This window comes from Zalophus californianus, chromosome 4 (genome assembly GCF_009762305.2).
Source record: "Zalophus californianus isolate mZalCal1 chromosome 4, mZalCal1.pri.v2, whole genome shotgun sequence".
NCBI classification, from domain to species: domain Eukaryota; kingdom Metazoa; phylum Chordata; class Mammalia; order Carnivora; family Otariidae; genus Zalophus; species Zalophus californianus.
Genome location: NC_045598.1, coordinates 123,344,846 through 123,366,215, shown reverse-complemented (window position 1 = coordinate 123,366,215; position 21,370 = coordinate 123,344,846). Strand labels below are relative to the sequence as shown.

At 34.1% G+C, this 21,370-nt stretch overlaps 1 protein-coding gene across 7 annotated transcripts in view; it reads right to left on the bottom strand.

Moving 5' to 3' along the window:
• Positions 1–538: 538 nt before the first annotated feature.
• Positions 539–21,370, bottom strand: part of YTHDF3 (YTH N6-methyladenosine RNA binding protein 3) — a 39,781-nt gene continuing 18,949 nt past the window's right edge. For all 7 annotated transcript variants that reach the window (XM_035727122.1, XM_027604207.2, XM_027604201.2 and 4 more), the window contains one exon: positions 539–3,640. In XM_035727122.1, the coding sequence (XP_035583015.1) occupies positions 3,617–3,640 (24 nt within the window). In that variant the 3' untranslated portion in view covers positions 539–3,616. The remainder of the gene's footprint in view (positions 3,641–21,370) is intronic.

Genomic DNA, 21,370 nt, shown 5'->3' with positions numbered 1-21,370 from the left:
TGCCCCGATCACATACCAACAATGCTGTATGCATCTGGAAAGTTTTGACAGCACAAAACTAAACTCTGGTTTGCTTCATCAGAACAAGTGCCTTAGAGCCCAGCCAATAATCAATGCACCAGCCAGATTCATCACGATCTACGTAAGCTCTATCTATCCCAAAGGATAACATACAGACTGTTAGAAAAGCATTCCTTGGTACCAAAAATGGGGGATTAGGGTTATTAGACAGCTGGTACCACCACTTCCTCCTGTTACATGAAAACAAATAGGCCTCTTTCTCGTTTGCTCTAAGTTTAGTATTAAGAGCATGTAATTCAATAAGCTCACTGGAGCGGATAAAGATTAGGATAAACTGTTATGCTCCCTCTCTTTAATTCGCCCACTTAATTTAAATGGCCAACTAAAACAAGCGATACAATCTATTTGTACTTGAGAGAAACGTCAATCAGGAAATCCGTAATAGGACAGACAAAAATGTTGTGTTTTCTGGCAGGCAATACATATTTTTGAAGATAAAATGAAAAAAACACAGATATGAGTGAACAATTTTTATTGAAACCCTCAAAGATTAAAGAGGACCAAATGGTGAGTTTGGGTACCATAACAGAAAATCTCACCTAACTGTACCATCATTCACAGGAATGAACAAACCCAAACACGACAAAATTCAAATTCTCATGTAATTGCTACAAGTGAATGTAAATGAGCTAATCATTTTATCATAACCTTTCTTTAATCATACGAAAAAGGGAATTTACATGGCATAACAAAAGATATGCAAAACTTAATGAAAACACAATTCTCTTAAATTTTTCAAACTTATTTTTATAGGATGCAGAATGCACTTGAAATGATTAAATGACTTAAGCTGATTCTTTTTTTATTGCAAACTGTTTTAACATCAGCTTAACCCCCATGCATGGTATTCAAAAAGAACACAGCTTTTGAATTAGAAAGATCACTCGAGTTAAAATGAGGAATTAAGTATTGAAATTAGGAAAAGGCTGGGGTTTCTTCTGAAAGGAATCTTCAAGTACCAATACGTATAGAGAAAGAATACTAATTTTGGTTACATTTTCCCCCTTACTGTTAAATATACAAACTATAATACCTTTCAAAATAAAATACCCACATAAGATAACTTTAAAAAGAAACATTCAAACCAGATCTTGGAAAAATATTAAGAAGTTTACTGGGCCAATGTCTTAATTTGTGATTATTCCAACATTTGATGATGTGTCTCCTGCTGTAGAGCCCAGGTTCTCTCCCTTTTGGTCCCTACAGTTAAGAAATATTTAGTTAGTTGTGCTATTGAGACAATCTGTAATAATTTCACTTAGAGAAACTTTTTGCCATACACTGACAGACCAAAGAGGAAGAGAAGGTAGGTGCTCTGAAGAAAACTTAAATGAGAAAAAAATTACCAATTTTGAAAAGATAAAAGTTTTTTTGTTTTTGTTTTGTTTTTCCCAAAGGAATGCTGCACCCATTTCACTTAATATTAGAAATCCAGGTTAAAGGCACTGGGATGTACTCCTCACCATGAGCAGACTACTCAACTACATCTGACATCAGAGTCGGCTATTGCAATCAGCCTGCTTGCTGAGTGAGTGACACTTCTTACATAGAAACCTAATGTAAATTAAACAAGTTTGAATCCACTTATAATTTAACTAGTTTTATAAAAATATTCAGAGTTGCTAATAAAGCACCAAGAAAAAGAGAACCTCAGAGAGGACTCAGACCCGTCCTACAAGGTCACCCCTTTATAGTTTTGTCTAATAGGACCTCCAGAGTGACAACAGTCAGCTTTGACATGTCCTACCTATATAGTCTTAGGGATGTAGAACATTGCTATGGTGACTATACCCAAATGCCAATTTTCACTATAAATAGTTAAGAGACATGTTACAAGATTTCATGGCTTACTCTTAAAAAGGTAAAATAGGTGCAATTTTCCTTTAAGAAAGTCTTTATAGTGTAATATACCATTAACATTTTGATGTTCCCTTCAGTAAACACTGATATAACTACACTGGGACTACCAAAGAACTGTGAAGTAGCTACAATTACCTACAAATACTGTATTTTTTTCCACTTGAATACAGTATTTGTACATTTAAGAAAACATTGTACAAAAAAATTATATAAATGAAAGCCTCAAAGAAGTATCTGTCACTAAATTTTTTGAATCGAAGTGACCAAAGACCATAGTAAATGAAAACATTTCTAAACATGATGTAAACATAAATGGAGTAATGCAAAACATCAAGGTATTCAAATCTACTATATTGCTATTTTCACCCTTAATGTATCTTTCTACATAGTTTTCTCCTTTTGGAACAGTAATATAAGGGGCAGTACATTATCTTCATAACCTTATGCCATCAAATCAATTAATACAGATGCTTGACACATTTAATTATACAAAATCAATTTGTTTCAAGTTACAAAATTAATGTTGATATGTAATTAATGAAAAAAAATAAGATGTTAAAAAGATAACTATAAGAATACCCAGATATATGCTGTATTCCCATTTATATAGATCTGATCAATAAAACATCAACACATTCACTTAGATACTGATTTAATCCATGGATCAAGGCCATATTTTCAAAGTATTTTAAGGATGCCAGGACACTGCAAAAGCTGGAGAAAAGAGTTGAGGAACAGTATATGCTTGCTAAACAAGAACTATGTTTATTTAGCTAGTGAATACCTAGAGTAATAAATTTTTACTTCATGATAGCAATCAGGCTCGCAAACACCCAGAAAAGGAATTAAGGGTTTTAAATGTAGTTATAAAGGTCATAAAAAGTCTGATTAGACTGAGGTACATTTACTCAAAATTTTGAGATTCATTAAGTGGTAGCAAACAAAATAATTCCTCAGACAAATGCACATTTTTCAGTATACATATTATTGGGGGAAGGAGGGAAGAAGAATGTGCATTAACTGGTGAAATCCACCAAGCTGCATATCAATATTCTGTTACACCAAACAGTTTGAAGACAAGGGAAATGTTCTAATATAATTTCAGATTATGTTTCATTTGGCTAAAATAGAGCTTAAGGTTGCTTTGCCATATTAAAAGTTTACTACAATAATTTTTCACATAAACATTTAGACTTGAACTCCAGGACTAAATATGGCATGATTATTTTGCTTTTAATCTGTCAAATAGCTAAAAACTGACAATTTAAAAACTACAACAAAGAAAAAGTTGAAGCAGTGTGACTCTTACATCATTGAACCACTTCTAATGGTTAACTGTTAGTATTTAACAAATTCAAAGAGTTAATGAATCCTTGCATTCATTCAGTCTTCTGTGCCTTAGCTAGGATGCATAATTACAAAAGACAGCAGATACTGGTAAAAGCTTCAGGACAGAAAGTGCTTGACAAAGTTACAGTTCTCAAGTGTGTTTGGTGAGAGTATAAGGGCAGATGCGCTGATGAAAACCATTACAAGAAGAGTCAATTCTGTGTTAGAGTTCAAAGATGTCACCTTAAGCAGAAAAAAAGCTTTAATAACGTCTTCTTTGACTTATTAGGCATTTCCAGAGTCTACATCATTAGTGTTGTAATTCTAACAGGACATCTTCATATGGTTATTGTTTGTTTCTATTTCTCTCCTGAAAGAAAAACACAAAGAATTTTAATAATATACTATCATTATTTAAGAATTTAAATTATTTGTACTATAATGCAAACCATCTTCACAAAAACTTCTTCAAATACTAATTGGAGTAATTAAAAAAGATTTACTACTACCCGTACACACCAGAGAGGGATGACTACCACAAAACATTTTCAAATAAAGCAATCCAAACACAAAGACTTATCTCAGGAGAGTATGGCCCCCTCTAGAGCCCTACTTTCCCACGAGATTTTATTTAAGGTGAGAATATGAAATGTCTCTTTGGCCTTTCAGTGAGTTTTTAATGGTGAGGTATCAAATAGACTAAAAGGCCTCTGAAGCAATTTGAAAACTATTGGCTAGGTAGAGTTAGAAGGAAAGGAGGAGTTGCATTAAATTGCATTCAAGTTGCATTACATTAAGATTCTATTGTTAATTAAAAAATACTATGAATCACAAACTTCCTCTAGATCACACTCTCACATTCATCATATTGTAACTTTTTCTAACAAGAAACATGATTACTTATTAATTCCTTTAAGAAAGTGGAAATCCCTTGAACAAAAAGTTAAACTGAGTGTTTTCACGAAGTTTATTAACCAAATATTTATCTATAGTACTTCTGTCTGTGAAAAAGGGATGACCAGCATTGTGCATGTCTATCAAGTGAATGCATCATATAGTTTGCTTGCACCATCTTGTTTCATTTTTTTTAAAGATTTTATTTATTTATTTGAGAGAGAGAGAGAGAGTACAAATGGGGGGGAAGGGCAGAGGGAGAGGGAGAAGCAGACCCCCACCCCCCCCACTGAGCAGGGAGCCTGATGAGAAGCTGGATCCCAGGACCCCGGGATCATGACCCAAGCCGAAGGCAGATGCTTAACCAACTGAGCCACCCAAGTGCCCCTAGTAAGTTTGAACTTCTAACAAGTTCACAGGTGATCCAGACACTGCTGGTCCAGAGAACACACTTTGAAAACCACCTGTGTTTAAACAAATTATAAGACTCACTCTCTCTTTTCGTTTTCACTACTCCCACTTTATTTTTCCATGAGTAATACATGTTCTATAATAAATATGAATAACTTTGCAAATGGTCAAATTAGTTTCCCATCCTATGACAGCACCAGAAAACTGTATTTTACATTCTGAAGAAAACTTTTAAGTTCTTTGTTACTAAATTCCTTTCTTTTTTATTTTAATTTACTCCTAGAACTTAAAGAACAGTATTTTATACAGAAAGCTAATAAAATAAATGCCCTACTACATGATAGCTACAAATAATTTTATACACACATCAGTGGGAGACTCTGAAATTAAATAAAACAAAATGAAAGCAGACACAAAGCTAGCTAATTAATCACATTTCAAAAGGATAAACAAAAACAAAAATCCAACAACATAAAGAAAAAAAAGAAAAAAGAGAACTGGTAACGGGAAGCTGTAGTCTAATTTTATAAAGGCCCTAAGCTCTTAAAAAAACATCCTAAACATAAAATTCAGTTGTTCTAAACTGAAGGAAACAAATAGATTTGTATGAAAAATTCTGAAGCCTGCTTTAATTAGCCAGATATAAAAAAACCAGAGAAATTCATCAACTCCACGAAGAGCCCCAGAAGTACAGACCAAAAAAAAAAAAAAAAAGAAAAAAAAGGCACTATTTAAGGATATGTTAGACAAAGAGAAGTTTAACTCAAGGGAGATGATCAGCTATATCAGTGAGGATCATGTATTATTTAAATAGAAGTTAGAGATGCTATTTCAGTTTGAACAGTAATCAACTATACACTTTTAACTGGATCAAATTTAAAATATATAAATTACACATGTATTATAATAAATCTATGTATGTAATGTGTAACTTCTAATTCAGTGGACAGAAAAAAAGGAAAATAAAAAAGAAATCAATCCAATAGAACAGATGGGTAGGGGGTGGGGGGGCTTGAATGATCTAGATTTAATTAGGAAGTATAAAATAAGACAGCAGAAATACACATTTATATCAAGCATCAAAAAAATGTATGTTCATCAATGAAAACATAACAATTCAGATGCTTCAAAAGTCCAGTTGTACATGATTACAAGAAAACAACCTAAAACATAAGGACACAAAGTTAAAAGTAATGAAAAGACAACACAAACCAAATAAAGACTGACACAACTATATTAATACCAGACAAAACTGATTTGAAGGCAAAAACCATTGTTGGGAGATAAAATGGTCACTACATACTAAATAACAGACATTTTTAAAATAAGCTGTGACAATATTAAACTAAAAAAACTTTACATATATTAGAAGTTGTCAGAATTATAAAGAAAATTTGACAGGCTTCTCATTATAGCCGAAGAATTTTACACATTTCTCTAAGTAACTGGTAAATCAGAAATATTAGTAAAAATACAAACTGAATATACATGATACAGAAAACCGAGGCAATTATAGGGTACACCCTGAACCACCACAAAAGGTGACTATATGTCAGACTAGAAAGCAAATCTCAATAAATACCAAAGAGTCCATGTCATGCAACGTCACATCTTCTGACATCAGTTTTAGAAGCAAAACAGATAAACAACAAAACACTGTACCCACATTTGGAAATTCTAAAAACACACTTCTAAAAGTCTCCCAAAAGATCATAATGGAAATTCAAAAATTTTTACATCAGTACAGTGAAAATGCTTAGTCTAAGCCCCACCGAACACTTAGAAATTTACATGTGCAAAACTGGAAGAAAAAAAAAAAGCTGAAAAATAATGAACTCATCATCCAACTCAATATGTTAGGAAATGAGTAATAAGTCCCCAAAAGTAGAAGGAATGAAATAAGATAGCAGAAGAAAATAATGAAACAGAAAACAAGAATAAAGAGAACCAAAGAGAATAAATAAAAATTGGTGTTGGGGGGAAGAGCTAGTGTCTGGGGAGAAAAAAACCTAACAATAGCAGAAATATCTCTGGGAAGACTGATTTAAAAAGAAGATGCATTTAATATCATGAAGACTGATACAACTAAAAAGTAAAAATACTATTCATGCCAATATGCAAAAATAAACTAAAAACCTTAAAACTCCCTAAAAATGTAATTTGCCTACATACAATTTACCAAACCAAACTCAAGAATAAACAGAAAACCCGACGAGACCTGTAATAACTAAAGAACATAAATCAACAATTAAAAATCTACCCCACACAAAAACCTACCAGGCTCATGTTTTTGTCTGTTACGTAGGTATGTATGTATGTATGCATGCATGAATGCATGTATGTAATCTCTACACCTAACATGGGGCTCAAACTCAAGACCCTGAGATTAAGAGCCAGCCAAGAGCCCTCAGACTCACATGGTTTTGGATGTACATTTAATTAATTGTCCTAGAATTGATCATTCTAAACTTAACACCAACTATTCAAGAGACTAGAAAAAGGGAGACTATTTCCTGAGTATTCTGAAGTTATCAATACTTTGATACTAACAGTGTCAAGAGAAGAATGAAAAAGTAACAGTCTAGTCTCACTTGTCACAAAAGGATCTCTTACAGGCTATTCTGCTGGTAACAGAGTGTAGAGGAGCAAAGGTGAGAACGGGAAGGCCAGTAAGGCTAGCACAGTATTAATCCAGTTCAATAATAATAGCCCTTAGATGGGGATCAAAGATGCAGAGCTAGTGAAGAGCTTGGATTCGGGAGACATTTTGAAAGCAGAATCAACAAGACTGACTTACTGATGTATCAACTGATTAGATGCGGAGTGAGAAAGAAAAGTATCAAGAATGAGTTCCGTAACTGGAAGGGTAGTGACCTGTACATAGAGAAGGCTGGGGGCAGCCAAAGAAACAGGAGAGTTATATTAGATTTCAGATGCTTATTAGACAGCCATGAGAAGACAGACAGTTTGGTGAGTCTGGAGACAGGAGGAAAGCTCCAGGGTGGGCATACGAATTTGGAAATCCTCAGCATAGTAAATGTCTACCCACAAAACTCAGGTCTTCCTGAATATGGTCAATACCTTGGCTTTGAGACAACAGAACCCACATTTACATTAACAAGATCTAAACCTGAGCCTGACATTGTTAGTATTAAGTATTTAAATATAATGAGAGATCTAGGGCATGCTATCAACTACAGACCACCAGAAATATGAGACTAAACAGTATGGAGCTATCAGTGATAACTTCTTGTGCTGTTCTAAAATGAGATACATATTACAGAGCTGACATCATAAACTACTGTTGTTGGGAAGTAACACAGGGAGAAAGAAAACCTGAATTATACAAAAGGAGCCATGGTCCAGTACACCTAAAGGACTACGTTTTTAGTGATAGTTCAGAAGGCACTTTAAACACACACTCTTTAAGGACACAAACTTTCCAAAGTGACTCACAGAATTCTTACTTTTAATAATCACCGACAATTCAAAAAACAACTGGCAGAGAGATCCCTCCCTCTCTCATTTTCCATTAATAGAGCTAGGCCTTGACCAGGCAGATTTGGGGATTTGAGGGCTTTTGAATCTCTGGTATAGGGATTCTTCCCCACCTTGAGCTGAACAGATATTGGAGACCAAGGCCCAGATCCAGAACTTGGCCTGTGGAGATGAGCTCCAGGAAGAAGTTTACTTGCCAACCCATGTCTTTTTGACTGAGCATAATGGATGAGCTAAGACTTCCCTATCTAGTAAACAGCTGGAAAACGAAATTTTCTTCAGTGTCCTCAGAAGGGCCAACAGCTTGCCCTTAACGTTACAAGTAAATAACTTATTCCCTTTTAATCACTGGTAGGTTCATCACTATTAGTGATATCTCAGTAACCAGACCTGAGACTACATAAGCCACAAGGGAAAAAGCAACTGTGTATCTGAGAAGACACACCATCCAAAAAGAAAATGAGAATAAGCACCAGGAACATAATAAGTACAATACAAGAGAACTGCAGAAAGAGCCAGTGACTACCTGGGGGGGGGGGGGGCGGGGAGGAAAGAAAGAGAAAGAGAGAAAGCAGGCAGGCAGTCACTTGAGACCCAAATGCAACAAACACCTTTTGTCTAGCTTAAAAATCTGACTTACAAATTGAAAATTTCAGTAGATGAATTAAAAGGGGAAAACGGTCACTGCCTCATTTAAGGAGTAGAATATTAAGTCCCAGAATTACCTCAAATTACAAAGCAAGAAAAAGAGAGCTGGATATCACAAAGGAAAAAAGTAAGAGAACTGTAGGATAGATCTAAAACAAAATTAATATTCTAGAAGTAGGAAAAAGAACAAATACAAGAGCTAAATAAATAACAACTAAATAACAACAAAAAGAATTTCACAAATTCTTTAATTTTCTTTCCTGCATGAGGTGGGGGCTTGCTTTTCGTCCTCTAAAGTGTGGGGCTGGACATTCTGACTTGCTTCTAAGAACAGAGTATGCAAAGAGAAAAAAGGGATATTTACATTAGAGAAGCCTAGCAGACACAACCTTAACCAAGTAATCAAAATTAATATCACTGAGTAGTAAGTTACATATAGTAAGATGAGAAGGACACACCACTTATGCAGTATTCTTCCCATAAACTCAGTCTAATCATGAGAAAGCATTAGGCAAACCAACACTGAAAGACACCTCATAAAACACCTGACCAGCAGTCTTCAAAAATGGTAAAGCCGTGAGAGACAAGGCAAGACAGAGAACTGTCAGAGCTTAGAGAAGACTTAGGAGACATAAAAACTAAATGCAAAACTGGTTCTCCAAATCTCGAACAGAAAAAGACATTAGTGGGAAAAGTGGGGAAATCTGGAAAAAAGTCTGTAGTTAACAATACTGTACCAATGTTAATTTCTTAGTTGGATAAACACACTAGCATTATGCAACATATCAATATTAGGAGAAACTAGATATACAGAAACATCCTGTATTATCTTTGCATCATTTCTGTAAATCTGAAAATTATTCAATATAGTTTTAAAAAAGCATGATAAAAAGTTAGAAAAATACAACTCCCAAATATATTAAGTATCACAGTGCTATAGAAATATGAAATACATAGACGTTGTACAGGGTATTAATTTAATGGCTGCCCAGCTTCTCTTTTTATTGTTTATGGAGGTAAGTGTTAAATTCTGAAATTTAAAGTTAAAACCAGTAAATTATCAGACTTCATTTTTAAATTAAAAAAAGGGGGGATAGGCATGTTTCAAAAAAGACAAAATTATATACGAAGAATGACTATAGTTAAAATATATACTACAGTCAATTCTTCAGGAAAATTAATTACTTACCAAGAATACAATCTACTCAGATTGGCTTACACGACTGAAAATTTCACACTAGAGAATAGAACAAGGGCAGTAACAGATGGATAAAACCCCCAGCTGTTCAAAAGCCTGTACATTTGTCCAGATCCATTAAAGTGCTTTAATACTGAGATAAGCTTCTGACCTGCGCTGTCCCAAAAACATGATCAATCATTTTGCATTAAGAAAGCAAAAGACAAAGAATATAAAGGAAACAAACCAATTCTGTACTGTAAAATAAATTCAAAATTTTAAAAATCATCAAGGGAAAGGACGATGATTATGCTTTGGAAGCTCTGTTTTGGGAAGCCAACTTTTCAATAAACTTGCATGTCTATGTAACTGAGACGAACATTCTCGATCCTCTGCATGACCACACTATAATAAAAAAAACTGCTTTAAAAGATTCCACTGCCCAAGTTTGCATTTACAGAATAAAGAAGTATTTCAGGTTTGAATAAGTATATGCAGTCTGATAATTCAAAAACAATTCATCTGTACCAACCAAAGATCAAGTAATCTCAAAGTGTACTATAAAATGGAAGAGTTAAGAATAAATTCAAATAGTGAAAAATGGTGAACAGCCATAATATGTGTCAGTTTAGGTCCAAATGAGAGCAACAACGTGATTCTAAGAAGTCTTAGAATTAGGACTAATTCTTGTTTGAGCTGTGATTTAGTTTCAACAAAATAACATCACTCATCACACTAAATTAACTTTTGTGTTGATATGTAGCCTTATTTTGGTTTTAGAGTTTTCACTTAATTTCACATTTAAGTCACACTATAAAATCACATACAAAAATGAAGCATAAAGACCAAAAAGAAAGAAAATGGTCTCTATTTACACACAATGTGACTGTTAGGCAGAAAATCCTAAGGATGTTCTATTAGAACTACTAGAACTAATAGGTGAATTTACAAAAGTCACAGGACACAAAATTCTATAAACCAGCAATGAACAACTGAAAAACATGAAATGACAATTACATTTACAATAGCATTAAAGAATATAAAATACTAAAAAAATTAAAAATTAAAAAGTACATATATAAAATACTTAGAATAAATTCATCAAGAGACATGCGCAGGTCCCCAACACTGAAAAATATAAAAATTCACTGAGAGAAATTAAGTGTCTGTCAAGCAGATTGAGTTCTACAAAGAAATGGCTATTTATCTTTAGTGGCTCACTGGTAAACTTCAATATTTACTTGTCGACTGAATAAGAGATCACAGTTAAGAAAAGAACATACAGGATCAAAATATATGGTGATATGGGTTGACCAGAACACAAGATGTGTGCTAGTTTTCTATAAAAAGGATGGTCTGGGGACCCAGGAACAGAGGTTCTGAAAGCCAAACAAAGGAATCCATATGCAGTTCTGTTTGGGATCAGATTTTAGTCTGTTTACAATAAAATGAAAATAATAAAATTATTACATTCCAGACTTTCAGTCGCAAGTGGAATTTTTCACTAGCAGCCTTTTCATATCTTAGTTCTTTTATTATATATCCTATAATCTTTTTTATTCCCTTATGTTATTTCAAATACAAAAAAAATATCAGTATTGATTGTGTAATGTCCAAGAATTGAAATACCTTTCAATAAATTCAGTTTTCTGCCAAGGAACAGTGAAGTCAGTTTCACTCAGTACTTAGAGTGCTATATAAATTTCTAAATTAAGAAACTGCACATCAAAATTTTAAAATTATAAGTAAATAGGAAAGATAATTCAACAACTTAAGTTACTTCCTGAAACTGAAAAAAGATATTTCATATTAACCTAAATACGTTCCTGCTGTTAATCATGTATTTGCTGCTCAAGAAAAATAAATAATTGGAATACCATTAAATTTGGTATCATAATAGGTATGAAAGAAATATCTCCAAAAGATCTGTAATTAATCCAGTAAATTACAGATAGTTCATTTACTAAATTCCTAAAATTCTTTATCAGCACTGGAACAAAATATAGCCACTATTAACTCTCCTATGGGGCAACAATATTAATCTGAGAAAAAAACAGAAACAAATCGGTATTATAAAATATTAAATCAAAGCACCCCTTTTCCCACCTCTGGCCTACAAGGAATATTTACCAAGTTCAAAACAGAGTCTACTACAATTAAAACTGTATCATCTTTTTTTTTTTAACTGTATCATCTTGAATATACAAAATGTCAATGTTTTATCAGAGAATTTGTCACTTAAATATGCAATATAAAAGTTTATGGTATCCGGGTACCTGGCTGGCTCAGTCAGTATAGCATGCAACTCTTAGGGTCATGAATTCAAGCCCTATGTTGGGTGTGTGGAGCCTACTTAAAAAAGAAAAAGAAAAAGAAAAAGGAAAAAAAAAGCTTATGGTATCCAGGTGCCAAAATCTACTTTCCAAAGAAGTATTCTCTAAATTTTACAGTAAAGATCAAAGGAAAAGCAAGATTTTATGTACTGAATTTGTTTCTGTTAATCATAATCAACTCATTCAATAAAAAGGAAGTCCATCCATAAAAAAAAATTTACCAAAACGTAGTTGAGCACAGACTTTGATTCATTCTTGAGCCTAAGCACTATAATTTGATTAATGGGAAAGCACTAAACTAAATGTTCTACTTGAGAAAAAGAAATATAGAACTGTCAGGGAAATGCTTACTGTTGTCACAGGTACAGTTACTGTTGAAGTGATTTTTTTTTAAAGAATTATTTTATTAATTTGACAGAGAGACACAGTGAGAGAGGGAACACAAGTAGGGGGAGTATGAGAGGGAGAAGCAGGCTTCCCGCTAAACAGGGAGCCCGATGCAGAAGTCGATCCCAGGACCCCGGGATCATGACCTGAGCCGAAGGCAGATGTTTAATGACTGAGCCACCCAGGTGCCCCTGTTGAAGTGACTTCTTGTATATTAACAAAATCTTGGTTACTCTGAGACAGACCTATCATCTCAGAATTAAAATTATTCCCATTATGAAAAATACTGTATGAGGTACAAAAACTTACTCTTTCAAAATACCTAACAATATAAAATAGTATACATGACTAAAATTCATAGAAGATTCTAGAAATTAGAACCATTTATTAAGGATTTTATTATAATTATGCCTGGCTTAATTCTATATAAACTGCAGGTTTTCATCTCTTTCTGTGCAACTAGGTAAATGCAATATTTTGGAAATCCATCTCAAAGTTACAGGCAACTGAAAATCCTAGTTTCTATATAGAGATCAAAGAGCTATTAAACAAAAAGTTTCACTTGAGATTATGTTTCCTGGTCAATAAGGATTTATAAAAATGAGAGAAACTGGGCGCCTGGGTGGCTCAGTTGGTTGAGCGACTGTCTTTGGCTCGGGTCATGATCCTGGACTCCCGGGATCGAGTCCCACATCGGGCTCCCTGAGCGCCGGGGAGTCTGCTTCTCCCTCTGACCCTCTTCCCTCTCGTGCTATCTCTCATTCTAATAAATAAATAAAATCTAAAAAAAAAAAAAAAGAAACTAGTAGGATCTAAATGACTTACAATCAAGTGCAACAAAAGTAAAATTTCAATAAAAGGATTATCTAGTCAAAAGTAAATTCTGTCGTGCAGATTACTTAAATTTATCTGTATAAATATACTCAGAACATTATTGGTTCTTTGTTTTCTTTCATTTTCCAATTAAACTAGCTTTATCATTAGAAGTAATACAAACAAATAGCAAGTTAAAAGTAAAAAGTAAGCTCCCCTATCCACCTCTAGCCCTTTCTATTTTAAGTTCCTCCTATGGGTTGCCACTGTAACTTTAAGTAGCATACTAATACATCAATTTCTTGTTTTCTCAGGGCGCCTGGGTGGCTCAGTTGGTTAAGCGACTGCCTTCGGCTCAGGTCATGATCCTCGAGTCCCAGGATCGAGTCCCGCATCGGGCTCCCTGCTCAGCAGGGAGTCTGCTTCTCCCTCTGACCCAACCCCCTCTCATGCTCTCTCTCTCTCAAATAAATAAATAAAATCTTAGAAGTGAGAAAAAAAATTTTCTTGTTTTCTCAATGGAGACACTATCAATTCCCATTGTAAAGAAGTAATTTATCACAGTGGATGGATATGTTATATTCACCTTCTCTTCTCCCTCCTTACACTAGAAGCCACAATATTTTTAGTTTTAGTGGTCTTTATGACTCTAAATAATATGGAAGGCACAAGTGCTTGATATATCATCTTTAAACAATTCATTGTTACCTTCAGAAAGATGAGAAAAATACTGCATTTATTTACCCTTCCTCAAATCTTTCCTTCCCATTCCATCTCATAACATTTTGTTCTAACTATAATTAAATCTTTTATATGTTAGTGTCCATTTCTACAGATGGAAAAACCAAGAGGGAGCATTCATTATGTAACCTGAATGATCAAGTACATAGTTCCTAAATTTAAAAAGTACAGCAATTTAAACCAATAAATAAAAATTCAATGACATTCAAACTTTCCAAAGGGAAAGAGATTCTTCAAAGCATTTACTCATTTAACAAATATTTAATCACCTACTTATTTATCAATCATTAGGTGCTAGGGATTCAGCAGAGAACAAAGCAAGCCCTGCTCTCACAGAGCTTATGTTCCAATGAGAACATGATTAGCTAGAAATGTTATTTTCTTTTCAGCTTCCTTCACTTCTCCAAGGTCAGTGGTTCCCCACTGAGGGCTCATTTTCATTTGTCAGGCTTCAAAGACCACAGTGCCAATTTAACAGACTGAGTGGAGATGCTTATAGTCCTGAGATAAACTACATACAATGAAGACCTATCTGATGCACAGTCCCTGTTGAGAGATACTTATTCTAGTGTAACCAGTTACCAGGTGTTATCTTTCTTGAATTCCTTTTTCTGCTGAAAAACCTCTTCAGGTTACTTTCTCATGAAGGATAATGTGGCTACTCCTGTACACCTGAAATCTTTATTTTGCATTTCCCCTTCAATGATAAAATGTGACACTCATCTTTAAGAACATAATTCTATATACCCCATTCCCCTCCACTCTGAAATAAGATTTTCCCTATGAGTATCCAGAGTTGTAGATGGAAAAATTCTGATGATAATCTGATTCTCCTTTGTCTGTAGTAGGTAATTTGTCTTTTGCTCAGGAAGCTTAAGATTTTCTCTTTATTCTGTCTTTAGTTCTTTTCAATTTGAAATAATCCTGCTACTTACTCAGCTTGAGCCCACTCCTTCTGAAAACATACATCTTTTGTCTTTGGGCATTTTTCTCCAATCATTCTTCCCTTTGTTTTGGGAAATTTCTTTGATTTGAAATTTCAGATTAACTGGATTTAAAACATTAACATTTTATTATCCGCTACGCACCGATTGTTTTTGACATTCATGTCTGTCATTTCCAAGAAAATTTTCTAGTTATTTTTTCTTTTTACATATGAATCCTCCCTAACAAATTTTGTTATATTTTAAATTATCTTCTGCTCCCTAAATTCTTTGAGTTTGTCTTCACTGTTCTGCCATTAAGCTTGATTTTAATCAAATATATCAAAAGTATGTGTTCAAATCTAAGAATGAAGAACTAGGCAAATACTCTGATAACTAGCATGGATTCCTCTTCCAGTTTTAAGTTTCACCAATATCCCTTACTCTAAAAGACAGAGCATGACGTTCCAAGTATTATATAACCTGACAGGATGTCTAGCAGACTCTTCCATGGGGTGCTCTGATGGCAAGGTAACCTGGGGACTTACTCCACTGTCAAAATAACCAGAAGAAAAAACAAAAAGAAAGTCAACTAAAGACCCAAGTGATGAAAAGATGGAATTAGCTTCTTAAAGTCCTTGTCTTCTATCACAAGTAGGCCCAAGAACTTAATGGAAAAACATGAACACACTAGGAAGAGAAATGAAATTACTGTAACCACAGACCCAAAAGTAAAATTTAAAACTAAAAACCCTAGGAAAAACCACAGGAAAAAATCTTCCCAAACCAAGAAAAGGCAAAGATTTGGGGTCAGATTAGTTTAAGCCTTCTAAAATTGTTTTTACTATTTAAAACTCTTTTGGCTATTCTAGGACCTCTACCTGATCTTAGCCTAGATCTTATACTAGAAAAAAGGCATAAAGGACACCGCAGATCAACTGATAAGAGCATCATACTTATGTAAGAGAATATCCTTATTCTTAGGAAATATACACTATACTTTTTGGGGGTAAAGAACCATGATATATGGAACTTACTCTCAAATTGTTAAAAAAAAAAATAAAACAAACAGGGAAGAATGTTAATAGGTAAATCTGGATAAAAGGCATATGAGTGTCTCACATATTATTCTTATTCTTCCAAATAAATTAAAAATTATTTCCAAACAAAAAAAAATGAAGGAAAAAAAGATTCGCGAATATTGTTGCATGCTCAATCATTCCACTATATTACTAAGGCACCAATGTATTTTGGCTATTTTCCTACTGATGAACATTTAGGTTGCTACCAGTCTTTTTACTTCATTCTATTTACTTCATTCTCGTGTGTCTTCTGGAGTATTTGGGAAGTTTCTCTTGGGTATATATCCAGGAAAACTGCTGAATTATAAAGTATATGAAATGTTCAGTTTTATAAGACAATGCAAAACTACTTCCCCACATAGCTATTATCAATTTAATGCTCCTATCTGCAACTGCAGAAGAGATTTTGTTGATCTAGTTTCTCCAATACCTTATACCACCAAATTTCTTAATTTTGCCAAATGAATGGATATATTTTCTCATTATAGTCCTGACTCATATTTTCCCTAATTATAAGACTTTTTATATATTTATTAGCCATATTTATTTCCTCTATCATGAAATGACTATCCATCTTTTGCCCATTTTTCAATTGGGTTCATCTTTTTCTTAAACCGATTCACAGGAGTTCTTTACATATTCTTGATACTAATTTTTGGTAGGTTACATCCAACATTCTTGCAGTGCCTAACATGTCTTTCTACTTTCTTTAAAGCATCTTTGGATGAACAGATTTTTATTTAAGTAGACTCCACGCCCAACGTGGGGTTTGAACTCACAACCCAAGAGTCACATGCTCTACTGACTGAGCCAAGTAGGCGCCCCTTAATGAACAGGTTTTAATCCGGTCAAATTTTATCAATCTTTTCTAATTAGTGCTATTGTGTGTCTTAAGAAATCCTATTTTACCCAAAGACCGAAGAGTATGCACCTGGGAAAATGTGACCTCCATATATCAGAAGGTTTGAAGAATTTCAGCAAAATACCAGAGGGGTCATGTTAAAAGAGAACACTAAACAATGACTTGCAAATCCTTTTATTTCAAAAAGAAAAAAGGCATAACAAGTAAAAAAAAGTTCTACCAAAACACCACTAATTTATCCTTCTTGATGGAACCAAGGAGGACCTACAACAGACAGGGAACAAACACATCCTTCATCACTGGGATGCCAAGAGTATTTAAAAGCAGTTATGCTGGAAAGCTAAGTTAAAGTGCAAGCATGAGCTTATCTAAGAGAAAATCTACAAATAAAAGTCTACACATTCTTCCTGGACAAGGGATAACAGCACCAGGAAGAAAACTGGGCAAGGATATATGATACCGCAAATGCTAAACAGTTAACAAACAGGGAAAACTGTTTTCTGACATGGTGGTTTCAAACTCAAAGCAAAGTTAAAGTACGCCTACTAGCATATCCATTGTACTGGTTCTTCCTTCTTACTCTCACAGGCTGATGAATCACTCTTTGACTGGTAAAGTCGACAATCAACATGATTCTCTCAACTCCACATGTGCAGTGTGGGAAGAGAACGTGTAACTAACATGAAGCACTGAAAGGAAGAAAGAAAAAAACACCACAAACCTGTTTTGCAGCAAATACCTGACCTGGATGATTCTCTTCCAGGTTCAATGGTGACAGAAAAAAAGTCAAAATGAGTCTTAAAATATCGTTTCACAAAAAAGGATACTAATAAAACTATAATGAATCAAACTAAAAAGCTTCTGCACAGTGAAGGAAACCATCAACAAAACTAAAAGGCAGCCCCTACTGAATGGGAGAAGATATTTACAATACAAATGACATATCCACTAAGGGGTTAAAGACCTGAATGGATTTTTCCAAAGAAGACAGATGGTCAACAGACACAAGAAAAGATGCTCAACATCACTAACATTAGGGAAATGCAAACACGAGATCTCACCTCACACCTGTCAGAATGGCTAGTATCAAAACAACAAGAGATAACAAGTATTGGTGAGGATGTGGAGAAACGGGAACCCTTGCGCAGTGTTTGTGGGAATGTAAATTGGTGCAGCCACTGTGGCAAACAGTATGAAGGTGCCTCAAAAAATTAAAAATAGAAATACCATACAATCCAGTAATCTCACTTCTGGGTATTTATCCAAAGAAAACAACACTGTTTTAAAAATATGTATACACCCCTACATTTATTGCTGCAATATTTATAAACAGCCAAAATATGCAAGCAACCGAAGTGTCCATCAATAGATGAATGACTAAAAAAGATGTGGTGTGTATTGTATATGTACACACACAGATACAACAAAAAGAATGAAATCTTGCCAAATGTGACATGGATGAACCTAGAAGGTATTATACTAAGTGAAATCAAAGACTAAGTACCATATGATTTCACTCACTTATATGTGGAACCTAAAAAACAAAACAGAAACGGGCTCATAAATACAGAGAACAGTACAGGAGTGAGGGAGTGGGGGGGAGGGGTGGGTAAGGATGGGTAAACCAGGTGAAGAGGATTAAGAGGTACAAACTTCCAGGTATAAAATGTCAGAGATCAAATGTACAGAACAGGAAATAGCCAATACTGTTAATTACTGTACTAACTTTGTATGGGGACAGTAACTATACTCATTGTGGGTGAACATTTTGTAATGTATTGTAAGTGTCGAATCACTAAGTTGTACACCTGAAACTAACACTGTAGGTCAACTATACTTCAAAAAAAAAAAAAAAAAAAAACTATATTGAGTCCAAATCATGGCTGCCAGAGGTTAGACACTGGGGAAGAATGCAAATACAAAGGTATAGTACAAGACAATTTTCTGGGGATGATGAAACTACTCTGAATCCTAATTGTGGTGGTTATCTACAAATGTGTTAAAATTCATTAACTGCCCACTCCAAAAAAGTGAATTACACTGCATGATTAAAAAAAAAAAAAACTTTTAAAAAGGATATGTACACGAATTTATAGGTGCTTCATTTACATTCTCCAAAAACTGGAAACAACCCAGAAGTCCTTCAAAGGTTGGATGGATAAACTGTAGTAAATCCACACAATGGAGTGATGCTCAGTAATTAAAAGGAACAAAGAACTGATATATAAAACAACATTGATACATTGCAAAGATACCATGCCGAGTGAAAGAAGCCAGTCTTAAAAGATTACACATTGTGTAATTCTGTTTATATAACATTATGGAAAATGCCTTATAGAGTCAAAGAACAGATTAATCAAAGGGGGAAGGAAGCATTTGACTACAAAGAGGCAACAAAAGGGAATGCACAATTTTACTGTATGTAAATTTCAAAAAAAAAAAGAAACAAATTAAAAAGCATATGAAAGAGGAAGTTTCAAAAATGGTAATTATAGGAAGCAGAAATAAGCTTTAAACAATCAGCTTTGTGCTCAATAAACAAGATGGATTCTGAATCAAATAAAAAAACCATCAACGGATGTAAGTGGTAGCTAGATGTAATAATGCAAGCAAACTAATATTGTCACTGAAGAATTCAAAACTTGACAAATGACAAAATCAACACAAAGGAAACCAAATTAATGACATGGAAATTCAGTCTCCAAATGTAGAGAAAAATGATAAAGAATCAATAGCACCCAAGGACAAAGATGCACTATATTTTTCGACATAACCAGAAAAAGGAAAATATGTATTAAAAATTTGGCCTATAGACAGATTAAGGAAAATTATAATAGAGGTCCATACTAAACACATTCCACACAAATGTTCATACTCCAAGAATAATCTTTTGTGTACACAAACAGAAATAGCTATTTCCAAAGAAAGAAAATTTAGGCTGGCCTCAGACTTCTCCATGATATAAAACTATAAATAATGTAACTATAAGTCTAAGTCTGAATAAAAAGCCTGTGACCTAAGAACTTTATATCCAGGTAAATTATTGTTCACATATCATGGTCAAAGAAAGACATTTTCTGAATCTAGAAGGACTTAATACATTTATTATAAATATTTATATTCCATATAAACAATAAATATATATACCAAATTACTCCTCCTAAAAAAAAGTTACATAAGATTAAAAAAAAGGATTCAAAATAAACATGTCAAAGGTGGGTTAGACATCATCAAAAGACTGGCAGTAAACCATGAAACAATTTAAATGCACAATTTTAAAGTTTAAAAATTATTAACTTTAAATCACTATGGTATGTGATTGTAAAACAATATGTAACTGTCATAATTCCTGAGACAATTATATAATAAAAAAATAATAAAACTAGGACTAAAATTTTCAGACTGGGTAGGGAAGAAATGTGGAAGACATACAAGGGTGACCTCTCCTTAGTAGTGGGAGGGAAGAAAAAAGTTGAGAAAATAATTCCTTGCCATGCATCTTTTTTCCCTGAGCAATCTCATCCCACTTTCGCAGAATCAACTATTTAAAAACAGAAAGCTCCCAAATCTGACTCCCACCTCTAACTGCTTAATCAGAGATTTCACTGTCTGTATTTCTCAAAAGCATCTTACAATCAGCACATCCTAAAAGGAAAACCTGTACCCCACTTTTCATACCCCAAATCCATTCTCCTGATCCACTATTTGTAATGGCAGTTATAATATGACCATTTACTCAACTGCTGAGCTCAAAAATTCAGGAGCTACTTTCAATCCCTTTCTCCCACATTTGACTGGAATCGCTAGCACCAGAATCAACTAAGTGCGCTCATTAAAAATGTACACCACCAGGTCCCTTATCAAATTACAGGTGACCCTTGAACAACATTGGGTGTGAACTGTGTGGGTCCGCTTATGTACAGATTTTTTCTGTCAAATACAAATACTGTCAAATACAGTACTCTCTCTTCCTGATGATTTTAATACCGTTTTTTCTCTAGCTTACTTTAAGACTACAGTATACAATTCATGTAACATACAAAATATGTGTTATCAGCAAGGCTTCCTATAAACAGTAGGCTATTAGTAGTTAAGTTCTGGGTGAGCCAAAAGCTATATACAAATTCCAAACTAGGAGTTTGGCACACATAACCTGTACATTGTTCAAGGGCCATCTGTATATCAGATTTTCCTGCAGTGGGTCTCAAGAACCTGCGTTTCCAAGAAGCACCTCAATAATTTTAGTGCCCTAAGGTTTACAAACGACTGCTCTAGAATCATTATTTCAATTATTATTCACCAGTGAGGAACGTTCACCAAAATAATTCCCT